The 18,005-nt window shown below is 41.0% G+C and overlaps 1 protein-coding gene and 1 long non-coding RNA gene across 4 annotated transcripts in view; one reads left to right on the forward strand and one right to left on the reverse strand.

The window, feature by feature from the left end:
• The window catches only part of Cpq (carboxypeptidase Q), a 441,872-nt gene that overhangs the window by 66,539 nt on the left and 357,328 nt on the right, over nucleotides 1-18,005 (reverse strand). For all 3 annotated transcript variants that reach the window (XM_040293837.2, XM_078016890.1, XM_021725165.3), the window contains exon 7: nucleotides 12,483-12,684. In XM_040293837.2, the coding sequence (XP_040149771.1) occupies nucleotides 12,483-12,684 (202 nt within the window). The remainder of the gene's footprint in view (nucleotides 1-12,482; nucleotides 12,685-18,005) is intronic.
• LOC144365448 (uncharacterized) lies at nucleotides 12,929-16,531 on the forward strand. The gene is made up of 2 exons (XR_013423898.1): nucleotides 12,929-13,136; nucleotides 16,351-16,531. It is a non-coding gene; the product is annotated as an uncharacterized LOC144365448 (long non-coding RNA).

The raw sequence follows: 18,005 nt of genomic DNA on the forward strand, positions 1-18,005 counted from the left end.
TAATTATCTAATCTCATGCTTTCTTATAAAATGGGATAATAGGGAGATTTAATTTACTATGTTAGAAATTCCCATGAGGGGTATATACAAGAATAGCATGTAAGTGGTTATTTTTTTTAAAATTTCAATACTGAACAAAGGGAAGATCTTAATCTATTGAAATTACCCAAACTAGAGTCTATTGTATATAATTGAGATATAATTCATTTCTATACTAAAAAGTCCTTATCCAATATGAACTCAATTTTGCCCAAATCTCTTCCATTGTGATTTTTTCTGTTGCTTCCATAAACATTAAAGTAATTAAATTGGTAAGCATACTTTTAGCAGAGCTCTATTAAGAAGCCCATGAAATGCCACAATATTCCCAGACTTATCTGACCCCAAGATTCAACAAGCAGGTTATGCCAAGTCATCAGACTCTGCTAATATCTGAGAATTTTAGGATAACCACTGATGTTCAAAAGTGCAATGCTTCGTGGGACTACTTCCAACAGGAAGGCTTAATTTGGCAAAAGTTCCAGTAGCTTCTTAAGTACAGATGTTAGGAGATTTAGACCTAACATCAAAGAAAATGCAAGTTTGCCTGGAAATTGCCAGTAGGCATGCAACTAGTCATGAGGTACGTGTATCTAAGTAGCTGGGTCTTGTCTTGAGTCCCTTAAGGAGGAGGATTGGGGTTAGATGGAGCCTGTCAAGTGGCTGGAATCAAATCCCACTGTGTCTCATTTCTGCTCAAAACCTTCCAAAGTCTCAAACTATCTTAAAGCCTCTGGATGGCAGTCAGATTCCAAGTAGGACTTCAGGCAACCCTTTTAGTTTTATCTTTGACTATTTCCCTACTCGGTCTAAACTTGAACCAAACCAAATGACCTATTATTTCAAGAACCCATTGCAATCTCTTACCTACAAGATTCTGCTTACCCCTGTTTTTGGACATGGAGTGCATTCCCTTTTCAATCAACTGAACCTGATTCTTTCCTGGTAATCTGGCGAAATGTCACTTCTTTTGTGTCCTAGCAGATCAATGCCTCACTTGCCTGAACTATTGCATTTTGTTCTTCCTATTTTAAACAATGCATTAACTCTTTAAGGACAGGGATGGTCATGTAACATTGTCCATGTGAGCTAGTCCATGTGATACTGGAGTAAAATAGATCTTCTGTGTTAATTCCTACCTCTCCATGTAATGTCTTTGCGACTTTGGACAAAGGAAACTCTCTGAGCCCCAATTTTGGTTACAAAATAATACTATGTACTTCAGAAGTACATAAGTTCTCCTGAAATTAAATTATATAGCATATGAAAAGCATCTAGTATGATGTTTGGCAAAGAATAGACTCTCACAATCCTTTTCTCTTTCTCTCTCTCTCTCTCTCTCCTCTCTCTGTCTCTCCACACACACACACACACAAATAATATATATATATATATATATATATATATATATATATATATATAGCGAGAGAGAGAGAGAGAGAGAGAATGTAAATAGTATATATAAATATATAATCTCTCTATATACATTTATATAAAATTAGGTATTTCTTGGACAAATAAATAAAAATGTGAAATAGTCTGAGTCAGTCTAAGAAGAAAGAACAGGCAATAGCATACTGGGAATACAACTATGACTCTTCAAGGTAATAATAAATCCCACGATGATTCTTATTTGTAATCTCTTTTTCACTTTACAAAGGAAAATTAGAAATAATCATGTAAACACTTTAGAAATCAGCAGTTTCCAGTGTTAATACAAAGATCACAAAGATAGAAATGATATCACACACAGGTTAACATAAATTTATACACCTCTAGTAGAATATACATACTAAAAACAAACTGAATCAAATTTTTTCACTAATCTTACTGTTGGTGACTCTGGTGGTATTTTTTTTTAGACTATTGTGTGTGTATTTTGGGACAAAGCAAACAAGTGATTATGTTGTTCTACTGGAACAACAAATCAGTGAAGTTATGTACAACTTTACAGTCCTAATCTTGAACTGAAAATATATAATTCTAATATAATTTCTCTTTGGAAAGAAATCTCACATTTTCTATTTTGGGCTGCTTAAAAGACTTAGAAACAATGACAAAACCAGTAGCAATAAGCATGCTCACAGAGTGTCTTTTATATCCCATGTTCTAGTAAAAGAAATTGGGCTTTTTGCACCCTCAGCAATGATGAAGTGCTTAGCAACTTAGTGAGACCCTATCTCTAAATAAAATACAAAATAGGGTTGGGGATGTGGCTCAGTGGTTGAGTGAGTTCAATCCCCAGTACAAAAAAAAAAAAAAAGAAAGAAATTGGGCTTTTTGGAGTAATAGCCAATTCCAAATCTGCTGTAAGAAATATATAAGATGGACTGTAACCATTGCCATGTCATAAAACTAAGATGCTCCCAACATCTGTGAGGGTTGCTGTGGTTTGGATCTGGGATATGCCCCAATGCTCCCGTGTTGAAAGCTTAGTCTCCAATGCAGCAATGTTCAGAAGTGGGGCTCTTGGGAAGAGTCTGACTCACCTGGGTTCTGACCTTATTAATAGATTAATCCATTGATGGGTTCAAAGCATATGGTAATACTGGAAGGTGGTGGAAATTTTAGAAGGTGGGGCTTAGTTGGAAGAAGTAGATGATGGGGAGCATATTTTGTATATTTTATCCCCAGCCTCTCTCTGGCTCCTGGTTTCCATGAGGTGCGTAGCTTTCCTCTGCCACACCTTCCAGCCTTGGAGCCAGCTGAATATGAACCTTTTAAACTGAGCCAAAATAAATCTTTCCTCCTTTTAAGTGGATTTTCTCAGCTATTTTGCCACAGCAACAGAAAGTTACCACAAGAATCATATGAAAAGAACTCAGGAAACAGTTATTTGGCTTTCACTGGCCAAAGATGGGACAATTTGAATGGCCAAAAAATTATTACTTCAACAAAATGAAAAATATCAAGTATTTTTTAAGCCATCAATTAATCAATTTTGGATGGTAGGGAACCAAATGATGAGTTTTAAAATTGGTAAATAAAGTGAAAAATAAAACATTTTTCCTACCTTTTTTTATACAAAAGTATCTCAAGGTAACCAAATGGTTGATGAGGGGCAAGTTCTTTTTATTAAAATTTTAGATGTTAATGAACCTTTATTTTATCCATTTATTTATATGTAGAGCTGAAAATTAAACCTAGTGCCTCCCACATGCTAGGCAAGCACTCAATACTGAACCACAACCCCAGCCCGGGGCAAGTTCTTATAGAATTATTTCAACGAATAAACAAAGAAGAAATGGGAGAATTGAATTATATCATTTAGAATATACGGTAATGACTTAATGAATCTAGGCCATAAGCCTCAATGGCTGCTCACATTGAGGAAGGGGGTAGTGGGGGGAAATGAATTAGACATTACTCCTGATGAGAATAAAATGAAATACCTAGAAAGTATCCTTGCCCTTGCCTTCCCCCACCATCCACAATCAGACTCAAATCAGAGCAAGCCATTAGATTTAACCGGCAATTCACAATAAAGATGAGGGATAGAGAAACATGTCTAACGATGCCATGGGAATGGAATCATCGCAAATTACTTGGTTTCTATAATGAATGAATGGCAAAGAAAAAAAGATGAAGGTAGAATCTATGAATTAAAAGAGATAAGAGATAAGAGACATATCAGCCACTAGCATTGCTTGGAGCTTACTGAAATCCTGGTTTAAAGTAGAAAACTTCTCTTTTTTAAATTGGAAGACTTTAATTGGAAACACTTGGAAACTGGTTACATACTGGGTATAATTTTAAGATATTGTCTGGAGGAGTGAAAGTAATCAAATTATATAATGTGCATGGATGAATATGTAATAATGAATCCCACCATTATGTGTAATTATTATGTACAAATAAAGTTGTTTTTAAAATTATGTAAAGCACTTAGGTGGAATAATAGTATAGTATTGTAGTTATGATCATAAAAATGCGTTCTTGCCTTTTAGAGACACAGATTAAAATGTTTTCCAATGAAATGATTGCTTTAAAATAATCTGGGTTTAGGAGAGTGGTTGGACATTGATGAAATAAGACTACCTATAATTTAAAAATTCCTGAAGCTGAGTGATGGGTGGTGCATGGGGGTTCAAACCAAATCAGTGAGTTTTCAATTGTGAGCTCTTGGAGAGAAGGGGTCATATCTTATTTTTGTATACTCCATAATTTATATATCATATAGCTACCTATTAAACAAAAATTTAATTCTTGTTTGGTGGGTTAGGTGCATTATACATTTTGACTCAATATTTTCAACTTATAATGAATGGTTTTATCAGGATATAACCCCACTTTAATTTGAGGAACATCTGTATAGCATTTGTCAAGTATCACCGTCAAACGCATAAGAGGGGAAACCCAGGAGAGCCAACCTTGAGACCCACAAAGGAGTGGATAGAGAAGTAACACCTGTCCAGGCTACATTATCAGAAGGCAAGGCAAATGGTAGAGAGAGACACTCAGGTCAGAGTGTTCAAGGGTCATTACAGTGCATGCAACGAGCTACTACAGTACTTAAAGCAATGCTTCTCCTCCTTTGTTACTTCTCGGGCTCCCAATTTATTCCAGATCTCTCACTTTGAGCCTCCTACTTGGAGTGGGATCTGGACACCCCGGCATCCTGAAATGTTAGGGTCTGTAAACAAGTCAGGATGGCGTCTGGCATTTTGCCAGAGGGAGTGGTTTGTGAAGTAACGCCAGCGAGCCATTAAGGGTGGAGATTCCTTATTGGTTGACTGTTGTATCTAGTTTATGTTAATTAAGATAAGCTGTGTGGAATGTATATATACCCTTCCTGTCCTACAATAAACGGCTCCCACTCCTGCTGTATCAGTCTACACAAGTTGCTCGTCACCCCTCGGTTATTTTGCCCAGCCAGCCGGGCTGCGGCACTGAAACACGGCTTTCATCAACTCTCTTCTCCTGCTGAAGATGTCTGGCCACTGCTAAATCTGTAAGAGTTTTCAACCTGAAATTTATGGCTCTTTCTGGCCCAGAGTTACTCCCCTGTTTTCGCTGCCCCTGGCCCTCCATGATGAACCGCCCAGGGAGGCCATTCTCCTACAGGGACACCTGCCCTGCTCCTATCCTTTCTCTCACCAGGAAGGCCCTTCTATATCCTTTCTGTCCATTCTGATCTGAGCATTGTTTAGTGTCCAGCTCGAGCTCCCCTCTTGCTGCTCTTCTGTCCTCCGTCCTGGGAGATCCTGCAGCCATTCTGCACGTGTTATTTATCCGGGAGCTGTACCAAAATCAGCCGTTTACTGTTACTTAACTTTTCTTGTGTTCATCTTCAAATCAATATGTGTAATCAGTAAACTTTTATGTGCCAGGTAGTAATAGGCATCGTGGGCATATAAAATACTCGCTCGCTCCTCCATCAGTGAAGGAGATAAAATGCAAAGTACATTAACTTCAAAGTGAAAGCGTGTGCTTTAAATAACCGTTGGAGGTAACACTTCATAAGGCACTTCATAAGGCACTGCGTGACTAACTGCCCCGGGGTATAACAGTGCCTCCTTCACCCACTGTGTTACCATCCTGAAGGCTTGAGCCGGCTCTACTGTGGGCATGCCACCCAGCGGCTTCTGTTAGAGCTGAAGCAGACGTGCTGCAAGGGGGAGGGGGGTGAGGAACTCGTTTGTTCTTCCAACGTGCAGTTCTAGGGTGCAGTACTGATGTAGCTGCTGTACACACCCATCTGGAATAAAAGGGTCAAGGAGGAGTAAAGCCAGAGCCCGGACTCACCTGAGGTGAAGGGGGAAGAGGGAGCCACTTACTGGCTTTCTCTGTATGACCCTCATCAACCTCCAAGATTTTTCTCCATTCTTGATTTATTTCTTTGTTCTAGTCCCCTTCCCTACACTGTCCCTGTGTCCTCTCCTGCAATGGAAACTGCCCAGGGGCTGAGATCTGCTAAGTCTTTTCCATGCTCTACCCTCTGTGTCTAAACAGTGCTTGGTTGCTGCGAGGCACTTGAGACATGCTTGTGGATTGAACAGAACTCTAAGTGAGGGTTTCAGAACTACAGCCACAACAGGGAGAGCACCCTTTCCATGTTTCCAGTGGGGTGAGGCCTCCTCCCCATAGAGCAATAAGTTCTTCAAACACCACTGCACAGAGTGTTTCCACCATAAGGGAGGTGTCTTTTAATTAGGGACAGCAGGTGACATAGGACTGCTGGGTTGCATTCTTCCATCTGGTGACTGGAAAACATACGTGATGTGGGTCCAGAGGCGGAACCTTCTGTTTACTTTACACATTGATGCCTACTTGTGTCCTCACTGTCTCTTTTCTTGGAACATTTCAGAAGAAAGGCCTTTGGGAATGTCAAAATGGAAAGTTTTGATTTAGTTCTGCTTAATGCCATATGAAATATTGGACAGAAACAAGCAATACAGAAAATATGTGAAATTCTGAGTAATCTGTGTATTGGGTACTTCAATATGGAGTCTGAACTATCATACAAAAGAGGAAAGAAGTCAAAATATGATTTTTAAAACCCTATTTAACGTGTAGCAAAAGAGCGCAGGTCAGTGAGGCCATGTTATTACTAAGGTAATCCTTGGGTAATGCACTGCACATAACCAGGCTCTCTCACAGCACTCTACTCCTCCTAGAACCCTGGAACCTACTTCTTTAGCCTTCAATTCATAGACTTTTGTTGGGGGACAGACATTGCTGCTCAGGCACTGGGGATTCCGAGGAGTTCACGGAGGATCACGGTTGTAAGGACAGCGTGTAAGTAAATGGCTGGGCAAGTTCTGCTCAACAAGTTCTGTACCATCAACAAGTATGTCTCAAGTGCCTCCCATAAACCAAAGAGAGGTGAGCTTATAGAGTTGGAGAGGCACACTCCAGGGACACTTATCAGGGCTACAGGAGATTAGTGAAGCCTTGAAAAGGAGAACAGAGAGCCAAATCATGGAATTGGCTGGTGAGCAAAGATAGAACAGGGAAGGTCCAAAGGCAAAGCAGGTGGAATGAGAAAAGCCCCGCAGGCCATGCTGAGTAGACATTTTTGTGACGCATAATGCTCTGGAGACAAAGGGGGATAGCGAAGGGTCTAAAATGAGGAGGACAGACGATCTGACATTGCAGCTACTTTTAATTTTTTGCACATTGGAAATCCTTGTCTTCTTCCTAAAGACATTTTCCTGTACATCCGGAAGCTATTTGCAGTGGATATGGGGCTCCACTCCATGCCCAGGAAGTGGAATTGGATCCCCATGAGCCAACCTGGGTAGTTCTACTCCATCAGCAGAATGCTTCTCAGCCACCGACACGTGTCACACTTTTGGCCAATGAGATTGAGGAGAAACCTGTTATACGGCTTCTTGAAAAGAGTTCCTCACTCTTAAAAAGAGATAATACAGACGTTCTCTCTTCCACTATTGTACAACATGTGTAGCTTGGAACAAATGCAGCCACCTTGAGACCATGAGGTGACAAGCCTGAAGATAAAAGTCAACATGCCAAGGATGGCAATGTGAAAGATGTAAAGAACTGAGGTCCTTGTTGTGGCTGAATGACTGAACATTCCTTTTAAGAGAAGTTTAAAAATCCCCTTCCTGCCATTCTGAGTTGGGTCTTCTGTTTTATTTCATAGACATAAGCAACCCAGCTGATGGATGCACTGATGTTCAATGTAGGCAGTTTGCTCTGGAATGAGTGGGCCCAGGAGGCGGAAGGAGACTGGGAATGTGGGTCAGCGTAATCCTAGGAGGCTGCTGTAGGAATCAGTGAGTGGTGATGAGACAAGTCTGTGGGGGTGGGGTGGAGGAAGTGGGTTGAATAAATAGGAGGGATTTAAAGGAAACAGGACTTGGAGACTGGTGGCATGTTCCAGATTATGCTGAGGTTTAGGGATTGTGGTTACAGTCACTGAGACAGGACAGAGGAGGAGGAGAAACACATGAAGATACTTGGTGGAAATGATGACTTGTAAGTTACCATATGCACTTTGCAGATGAGATACCCACGAGTCACTCACTGGACTGTGTTGTCTCTGGGGATAGGGATGTCCACCACTCCCTTCACTACCGAGTGCCCAGTGCTATACAGTAGATGACAAGTGAAGATACTCAACAATAAATGAGTGAGGCTTAGAAAGAAAAATTACATTATTTGCACATATAGTTAGAAGCTGAGAAGCCAGAATATTCAAGGTCTCTAATTTTTTCCAGCACATTCTACCACAAGCCAACAAATGAGAAAAAGGTTAAATCACAGATTTTGAGGCAGAGGAGGAAACTTTTACTGGTATATATGGAATAAAAGTGGAATCATTCTCTTAGGTCATATTAAGAGGGTATCTGAGTTTTCCATTAGTGTATGTTTTGTGAAGGAGTTTCTAAAGAAAGATGTTCGAGAGGGATGCATTTAGGGACATCTGAGAACCATATATTATACCTCAGTACTGAAATATTCAAACTGAAAGAGATTCCTCTCTTTCAGCTCATACTAAGAGAATCATCATTTCCACCAAGTATCCTCATTTGGTCCTCCGCCTCCTCTGTCCCCTGTCTCATTGATGGTGCCACAATCCAAAAGCCTCAATTATAATTTGGGACATGCAACCAAATGTTTTCCAAGTCCTGTTTACTTTAAATTTCTCCTATTTCTAAATTTGCACTTAGAAAATCAAGCACAAATTTAAAAATTTATAGTCTGTTCACTCTCTGGAGTGAATAGAGACTAACTTAAACCCCTCTGAGATCACTTGTCGAAAGTGATCTTTGAAATTATCTTTGAAAGACTCAGCAAACAGCTGTTCACCACTTTATGCAGGAAAATCATTAAAGTACTAGAAGATATTTTTCAACATCTTCTCAAATTTTGTTCTTTTAAGAGAAATAATTGTAATTGCTGGACTTCCTAATATATATCATTCTTCCAATATTTTAAAATGTTTTTGACTTTTTTCATGGCATCCTTTCTACCTCCACTCCCCCACACCCCTCACCTTATTTTTCTTCTTTCCTTTTTTGGAACTGAGGATTGAACCTGGGATTTAGCATATGTGAGGCAAGCACTTTGCCACTCAGCTACATCCCAGCCCTTTTATCTATACTCTTAATGTAAGGGACCCAAACCTTATCAAACATTGTTTTCAATGCCTTTGTTTCTACTCTCACGTTAGAATTGCAAGAACTTAAGTATTTTCCAGAATTAAACTAAAAGCTATGTGAAAGGCATGGCAGTAGAAAATACTGGCCTTAGACTCTAAGAACTAATGGTTAAAGATTGGATGCAAGATGCATCCAAGAGCAATGTTGTCATAAGCGGTCAAGTGCCAGATTGTGGAATAAGGACCAGGAGTGCTTTGGAAATTCAGACAAGTAATAGGGAACCATGGGCTGAGGAAGGACAATGAATAGTACCTGCGGAGTGTACCTCAAGGAACATCTAGGATTTGGTGGGAAGAGCAGAAGGACAGAAGGCTGGAGTAGCAAGAGCTGGAATAGATCATTTATGCAGAAATTACATCCAAGATACTCATTTTTAAAAGTTTTTTTCTCCAAAGCCTTGTATTTACTTTGCTACAGATTTCATCTAGATGGGTGAAGGACATTATCTCTCCTCTTCCAAAGACGATCCTGTCATAAATCGATCTATTTGTCTTATATAACTAGTGAAAAGCAGGTTGAATTTTAATTCTCTCTGTGTTCTCAATCCATATTTTGGTATTCAGCATATATGGAACATTAAGAAATCAGGGCCCAAGCATCATACAAATTTGATAGGATTAAACATACTAGAGGCTCAATCAATGTTCATTGAATCAATGAAAGAAAAAAAAAAGATGGATGGAATGTGGAAACATTACTTCTCATTAATCTTCCAAATTTTAGATAAGCAGTTATTTAAACATAACTTAAATAGTATTTTGAATTCTACCCTTAGGTTTGAATATTTTACTTTCCAGGTCTTTAAGAAAACAGAGAACTCATAAGTTTTCTTTTCTTTTTTAGATCAATTATGCTTCTTTGGTTTCTTTTGTTTTTGAAAGTTCTTGAAATTTTCAATAAGCAGCAAAAGTTCTAATGTGGGCAGTTCCATTGTTTCTTCCAGGAATAGCCCAAACCTGAAATTTCAAAAGAGAGCTGAACAGAATTCAGGGGAAGGCTGAGATAATTTGGTTCATCCTTTCAATACTCTAAAGGAAAAAAATTTCTTTAAAAATTCCAGGAAACATTTATGGTCATCTAAAAGAACTATTGCCTTTTTAATCTACAGAGCCAGGGAGGGGAGTAGAACCAAGAATGTGAGGAAAAAAACAAGTAGTTATTTACAATAACAGACTCCTCTCTCCCAGAGGTAAATTATTTTGGAGCAGCAGTGAACTGCAGTCCTTTGCATAAGTAAGAGCTGGGTAAGATAAACATTGTGGAGCTGCCAGATATCTGGAGGACCATCGCAGCATTCCAACGTCCCTGTGTTGTTCACAGTGCAAAAAGTCCAGCAGCCTTGACCCCAGCCTGGCTCATTCTCAGGGTCACTTTAGCCCTGTCAGCAGTGACGACTTGTACTGGGTCGTTTAACCCTTCTGAATCTGTTTCTTCACCTACTTCCCAGGATGGTGGTAGGACTCAAAGACAGTGTCTGCAAAACTAGCACCCCATAAATAGCATGAGCTCAACAAATTCTAAGTCAATTACTCAGGAATGGTAATGGGCTCAAATTCCCCAATCCACTTCAGCAGGTGGGTATCAAATCTGACCTCATCATGGCTGAGAAGGACCAGGCCTCCTTCCCTCAGGTGAAGACAATTCGTGCTTTCCACACACAACCTTCCTCAGGGATCAGGTGGACATGCAGTGCGATCTCGTCGTCACACACGACAAAGCCAGAAACAGCACAAGGTTTTGTGCCCCCATAACTGTTGTAGGTTCTAGTTCCTTCTCACTTCCCATGACCACCCCAGAGGGTCTCCAGGGCCGTTCACCCTCTTCTACCAGTCTGCTCCTCACAGCTGCCACCTGAAGCTTCCTTAGGGGTTCTCAAATTTCAATAATTTCCTTTTGAAAAGTTTAGGCTCAGTAAAAATTCAAAATTTCAAGCAAATTATTCTGTGTGATGTACAGGGTAAACTCTCTTCCCTTAACTTCGATCAAGTTTATCAATGACATATATGTTGATATATGGATCTGTCCAGAGACGACACCATCATTGTTAATGACATACATAACAAATGAAGAGAATTTGGGGTCCATGTATTAGTTTTTTTTTTTTTTTCCATGCTGGGACAGAACCCAAGACCTGGTACATGCTGGGTGAGTGCTTTACCACTGAGCTACATCCCCAGCCCAGGTTCTTGTATTAGAATAAAGGAAAACTTCTATTTCTAGTTATGGAAGATTAATATAAACCTTAAAACTTAAAATGTGCTTTAAAACCTTCAATATCTCAATAATAAGCTTTTTATAAATCTTAAATCTGTGTAGTGTGCTGTTGGTGAAATCTATTTTGCTGACAAAACAAAAACAAGAGTGGGGTGTGCCTTGAAGACATTGTTTTTGTATCTTGAAATGTTTCGTAGTTTCTGGAAACAATAATGTTAAAATGTTCAAAGTCTGGCCTTCTTATTTGTGTAATACAAATACAGACTAATTTGCAGATGGCTCCTTGAACAAGATTTTGATTATGTATATAACAGTCCTGGGGACCACAGGAGTCATGAACATTTAAGAGCGCTTTTCCATGCCTGGGCTTGGGCACATTCATGAGGTTGTACAAGTTTTGTCTTCTTGAGACTGTTCTGCCTCTATTTCTGTCACCTCCTCAGGTCAATTCCCACTTCATAATTCCATCCTTGTCCCCAGAGACTTAGGGCTTCTCTTCAGGATTTGCATATGATAAAAATCATAATCAGGGCAAGTCAGTTTATATCCAACCTCTTAATGGAAGTCTTTGCATTAAGGAAAAAACATAATTAGCAGGAAGCACCCCATCCTCAAAGAATGAGTCTCTCATGGTAAAGTTTCAGATGCCACGCTCTTTGGGTACAGAATTTGGATCAGTAAAAGTTTCCTGGCACAGGGCAGAATGAGAAGGGTGTCAGTGATCCTAATTGCCTTCTACTCTGTTTTTCAAATTTTTGATTGTGAGATCACTGTGGTACAATCACCAGAGATACCTCTTTAAAAAACAAAACAACACAACTGATTTCTAGGCCAAATCCTAGAGTCATTAAATCAGAATCTCTGAGGGGGAAGGGGAGAGGAGCTTATCATTTAGAAAGACAAGACAGATGGCTAACAAATGCAAACTGAATACCATTATCTCAACTTTAGAATCATCAAATTATATACCTGATAGACAAAATCTTAGGGGTTCCACGCATCACTTGGCCTACGAGTAGCCACGGTGCCTCGTTAAATAGACATTTTATTTTAAATCGGTGGCCATACGTAAGGAACATGGACTTCATCTTTTTGCCTTACCAGGCACGCCAGCTTGGATCCAGAAGTTGATGTCCACCCCTTCGCCATCACTGAAGACCTGGGTGACGTTGAGGGGCTGCAGCAGGTGCATCACCTCCTTCATGATGGCCCTGGCCTTATCACTGCCAGTGAATTGCAGCCCCGTGGGTAAGAAGGTTCCCGAGTCAGACTCCATCACCAGACTGTAGTTGGAAATATTTACCTGAACAAAAGAGAGAGAGAGAGAAAAAAATAAATGTTTGGTTCCTCTCTGCCGCTTCTGTGCTTTCTCCTGGGGAACAATCAAAGGCCAAGACAGACGTGGCTCTGCTGGCTTAGGGTCTGGTCTGCACGTGACCTGATGGTTCTGAGGTGCACAGCCACTTACCCCGAGATTTGCCAAACTCAAGCCCTGCCTTGGAAGGATTAAAAAAAAATACAATGAAGGGAAATGTATTAAAGCTGCTCAATTATTTCTATCAGCAATATTATTCTTTCAGCTAATTTTCTGCTTGTGCCAGCCCCTCCTACGTGGCAGGGATCTCCAGTTGGACGTGCTCAGACAAAAGGCGGCGTGCCCTGTGGACTTGTTTCCGCACTTCTTCCCTCCACAGAGATATTCTATCTCGTTTTAATTGTGAGTTCTGCTGGAGCTAAAAGGCCTCAGACTGGCAGGTTTGTCTTGGGTTTCTGGTTTTGTTGTTGTGCCATCTGTTGAATCCCTGGGGAGGCACTAATAGAACAAGACATGAAACACGGCTCTCTCTGGTGTGAAACCACAGCACTCTAATCCCAGGCAACTCTGCCAGGCTGCCAGTTTGTAAACTCTTCCCAAACAAAGTCTGGTAAGAGAGCCCACAGTGATTTGATGTAGCCAATATCGTCACTGCAAGAGCTTCCACTGTAACAGGCTCTCGACAGGTTGCACAGCTAAATTGCTACCCAGCCCTGACTTGCGAATTTCAGGGCCTTCAAGCTGGTCAGGCCCTCTGTTTCCCAAGAGCCACCCCCTTCTCCAAGACTGATCAGCTGTTTGGTTGAGTTATTCCCAAGCTGTCTTTGGATTGCACTATTACTCATTCTGCATTACTCATCTAGTACAAATCAATAATCACATTGGTATACTGCTTCCAGAGAGTTTCCACATTTGCAATCTCTTTCGGTCTTCTCTGGAAACTCATAAAATCAACAAAGAGGCTTTATTATTGATGCAGTTTTATAGGAAAGAATCTGAGGATCAGAGGGCTCAAGTGATTCATTCAAAGTCACACAGCAGGCAAATGGTAGCACCTGCTCTGAATTCCTTTGCTTTCTGAAACTCCACAGTGCCACAGCTGGCATGGATATGGGAGTAGTCACTTGTTCTGCATTAAGATGACTTTTCACTTACATAACCAATTTGAAAGTTGCATAAGTATCTTTTCTCCTGAAGCAGATTCCACTTTATAGTGATTTCTTAACATTTGCTGTGGAAACATACTGAGGCCACAAAAAAGCAAGGGCAGAGGCGGGTTCCAAGGGAGGGTACTGCCAGCATTTATAGGCCTGAGCAGGAGGCCCTGAGATGCCTGGATTTTTGTTGTCGTTGTTAATGGTGAGGAGGTTAACGAAGCAGAAGCCTGTTTGTGTTTCCACTTTCATTCTAAGGAATTTTCTGTCTTCATGGTGATTTTCACTGAAAGACCCAAGTCATTTATAATAGAAAGGGTCACCTCGGCTTTCAGCTGGTGGCTACAGTATTACGGTAGAAGCATCATTAGAATTAATAATATGCAAAATATTTGCATTTGTGGCCTATATTCAGGGATCATTTAACTGTACATTGCTGCTAGGTCAGCAGGTGACTTGCGATTTGGCAGTACTAATTCTTTCCCCTTGAAGGCCTCCAATCCTCCTAACCCCGAACTCTGCCTCGCCTGTAAACAGGAGAAAAACAAAATCAAGTATATTTTACAAATGAAAACAGAATTGGGTGACTTTATATGTAAGGGTTCCCATATTGTGGGCATATTCTATGTTTCCAACAAGAAATTCATGTGAAGGGCTCCTAATTGGGTACTATTTAGGTTAAAAGTGGAGCTAGTGAGCAGTTTAGCAGTCAGATCCCACACTAATGAGCAGCCGGGCGAGGTGGACCAGGCTTGGATTCATTTGTTCTCTCTCTGACATAGCAACTGACACTCTGGGTTACTAGGATGGAGAGACTGGCCTCCTCCTTCTCCCTAAGTCACTCCACCTTAGCCCTTGCCTTATCATCTTCAGGTTGGGATAAATGCTCTTTCCTAAGCTCGAACAATGAACCTGTGCACTTGGAGCTTCTAGCACCTCTAAAGAAATGACCTCTGTAGACCAGGGTGAAAGCGTTGCAGGAACTCAACTTACAGTGGCTTCTAACAACATGTTCATTAAGTGCTTCCTGGCTTCCTTTAATTGCAAATGAATAAATGTGGTAAAGACAGGGGACTTCACAGTTTGAGAGTGCCACTGTGCCATGTCACAGGATGTTGACAGGAGTATACAGAGTAATGTAAACAAAGAACATTTCAAAGGTAGCATGAGCTATCTATGTGGCAGCCATTTTCACAGAGAGATGAAAAGTATGGGCTTTGGAGTTTGCCTGACTGGGTGGCAGCCTCTTAGTAACCAATCTTTAGCGGTGTGACTTTGCGTGCTCCATATAACCTCTGAGCTTCTTCTGCTGTGAAATGGGGACAATACTGCCCCACCCTCATCCCCAGCTCATGGAGTTGTGAGCAACTGCACTGCAGAGCCTGGTGCACAGTTAGCACTTGATAAACAGCAGCATGATTGTGTGACTGTTCTCAGAACTGGCCATCAATACCTCTTAGACTGTCAGGATGGTGCCAATACCAGCTATTCTGTTAGCTGATTATGATGATGACAGGTTAGCATTTTTCAGTGCCTCGTATAAGACAGACACTGTGGAATGCTTTGCAGCTCATCCCATGTGCTGTAAGATAACTGCTGTTATATTTATTTCACAGACAAGACACTGAGGTTCATTTGGCTTCCCACCTTTCCCACAGTTCCCTGCTAGTAAGTGATGCAGTCAGAACTCAGAGGTCTGCCCCTCCAGGCGTGGGGTCTCAACCCCACTGCCCTGTCTCCCGAGGTCACCTCTAACTTTTCAGCCACCAGTCCACACTTTTAAATCAGAAATTGAGACTGTAGCTGAAGAAACATATAGATTTATTTTTTTTAACTTCATGATCTCAGTATAAGATCTGCTTAGATAGAATTTATTATCCCAGCTAATAAAGCAATTTAATTAAACAAAGAGAGGATAGAAAACAAAAGCAAAAACTCTTGCTCCAGATTTCTTCCCAACTAGGAATAAAAAGCCTAATTTAATAAAACATTTTTTATAGCCAAATAACACAGGATGTGTAGGTATCAGTAAGCCAGCACTCTGGCGTAGGTAGAGATGTTTGATTTCCATTCATGTGAAGTTGTATTAGCTGCTAACATGATGGTAGCTTTCTATTGTTTCCTATTTATATATAAACTTCTCCATATGTTTTCAATAAAGAACTAAGAAAACAAACCACCCACTGTCCATGACACTGCCTTTGCTCCACATTTATGGAGTCATTATCTAATTGTTAGCACATGGTGAAGGATTTGGGAAAACAAAATGTCTCTGCTCAGAGAAGCTGAGATGGATCAATGGGTCCCCAGGCTGCTACAACTGTTGCTTCCTAGGAGCCAAAGTCACAAACATCCAGATCCCTTATAGGCCCTGAGCTTTGGGTCATGTTCAGGGTGGATGTGAAAACCTGATTATTGCTAGTGACAAGGAGCAGGCCATGCCCGTTTTACCCAACTCCTTCTAGCACACCCACCAAGACAGTCTTCCTCTGATTTACAGGGTGTAGGAAGAAACCTGCTTCAAGAGTCGGGATGCTTTATTGCTGGATAACCAGCACCCATGGAGACAAGCTCGAGTGTACGGACGAGGAGGCCACGCTGTTCAACGATAAGCTCAGTTATTATCTGCACCCCCCCCACACTTTGCTCTCTTAATAAAGGAATCTCTCTATTTGTCGCCAGGGAAACTGTCATTCATTACCACATAATGTGCATAATGTAACGTAGAGAAATGCCCCCAGGGAACCTCCCTGGTTGGGATCATTGGATTAGTTAATATCTGCTCAGAGTTGAGGCTTCATGGCTTTGTCATGTGCTACAATCACATTTTATAACACTTCTTCTTCTTTTTTGTCCCCCTCTTAAGGGTCAAGCAACTCTGCCAAAAATCAATTTGGTAACCATTCACATTCTTTGGGTGCAACGCAAGATTAAAAAGAAGAAGACTGTTTAAAATACATATTGCATGTTTTAAAATGCTCACTTCCTAATATAAACACAAGGATGATGTTTGTATTCTTGGCTTTTATAAAATTCCAGGAGATTCTTCTTCAGAAATAAAGACCCAAATTCAATAACATCTCCTCTCCACCCCCGACCCCACCCCCCAATTTGGTTTCTTCTTTGTTTAAAAGCTTTTCATTTTCTCATAACCTACAGAAAATAACTGATGAGAAAACCAGGAGAAAATCAATGCTTTTCTCTCATCTTTCTCAAAATGTCTTTGGTTTTGACTTAAAGTGACACTGAAATCCCAAAATCAAATGAAAAGAACAAGAGCCCCCTCATTATTTTAATTAATCATGTAGCCCCATATCAATCATCAAAGAAATAAAGTTCAGCTGGGCACAGTGGCACACACCTGTAATCCCAGCGGCTCAGGAGGCTGAGGCAGGAGGATTGCGAGTTCAAAGCCAGCCTTAGCAAAAATGAGGCGCTATGCAACTCAGTGAGACCCTGCCTCTAAATAAACTACAAAATAGGGCTGGGGATATGGCTCAGTTTTTGAGTGCCTCTGAGTTCAATCCCTGGTACCCCCCCACCCTCCCATAAGAAGAAATCCCCACTGACACGAGGCAATCAGCCCTGGTAGGACTTTCTTGCCCCACTGAATGTTAACATTTTATGGTGGCGGTGACATATTTCACACAGGTAGTGGTGATGTTGCTTGGTCAGGTAGTGGGCACAAAATGGGTTTTGAAAAGCAGTTCATTCCCAGATGTGTGAGCTGAGCCACTGCACTCATCTCTCATAGCCTGCTGATGGCCCTGGAGTCCCCTGCTTCCAGGGTGGAGGTGGAGGTACAGGTGGAGGTGGAGGAGGAGGTGGCCAGTCTTTACAGAGCAGCAGCTCAGACCACTGCCAATGTTCGTGGTCTAAAGAGGCTTCCCCTGCCCTGCAAAGCCAGAAACAGGCTTCACTTTCTGGTCAGGTCTACCCTGAAGTTCATGCTTTTATTTCTAACCAGTCTTCAGCATTCCGTTTTGAACAGCCTCGGTACCCAAGGGAGATCTAGAAGAAAGATGACAAGGTGCAGTGCCATAAGTTATTTTCATTTGGCAGCTAAACTGGCAGCAGCATGGGGGAACCGGCAGTCTTGGGTAAGTCGCATTAGTACAAAAATTGCAGACAACTTTTGTGGGTTAGCCCCCACCT

This window comes from Ictidomys tridecemlineatus, chromosome 7, assembly GCF_052094955.1.
Source record: "Ictidomys tridecemlineatus isolate mIctTri1 chromosome 7, mIctTri1.hap1, whole genome shotgun sequence".
Lineage (NCBI taxonomy): Eukaryota > Metazoa > Chordata > Mammalia > Rodentia > Sciuridae > Ictidomys > Ictidomys tridecemlineatus.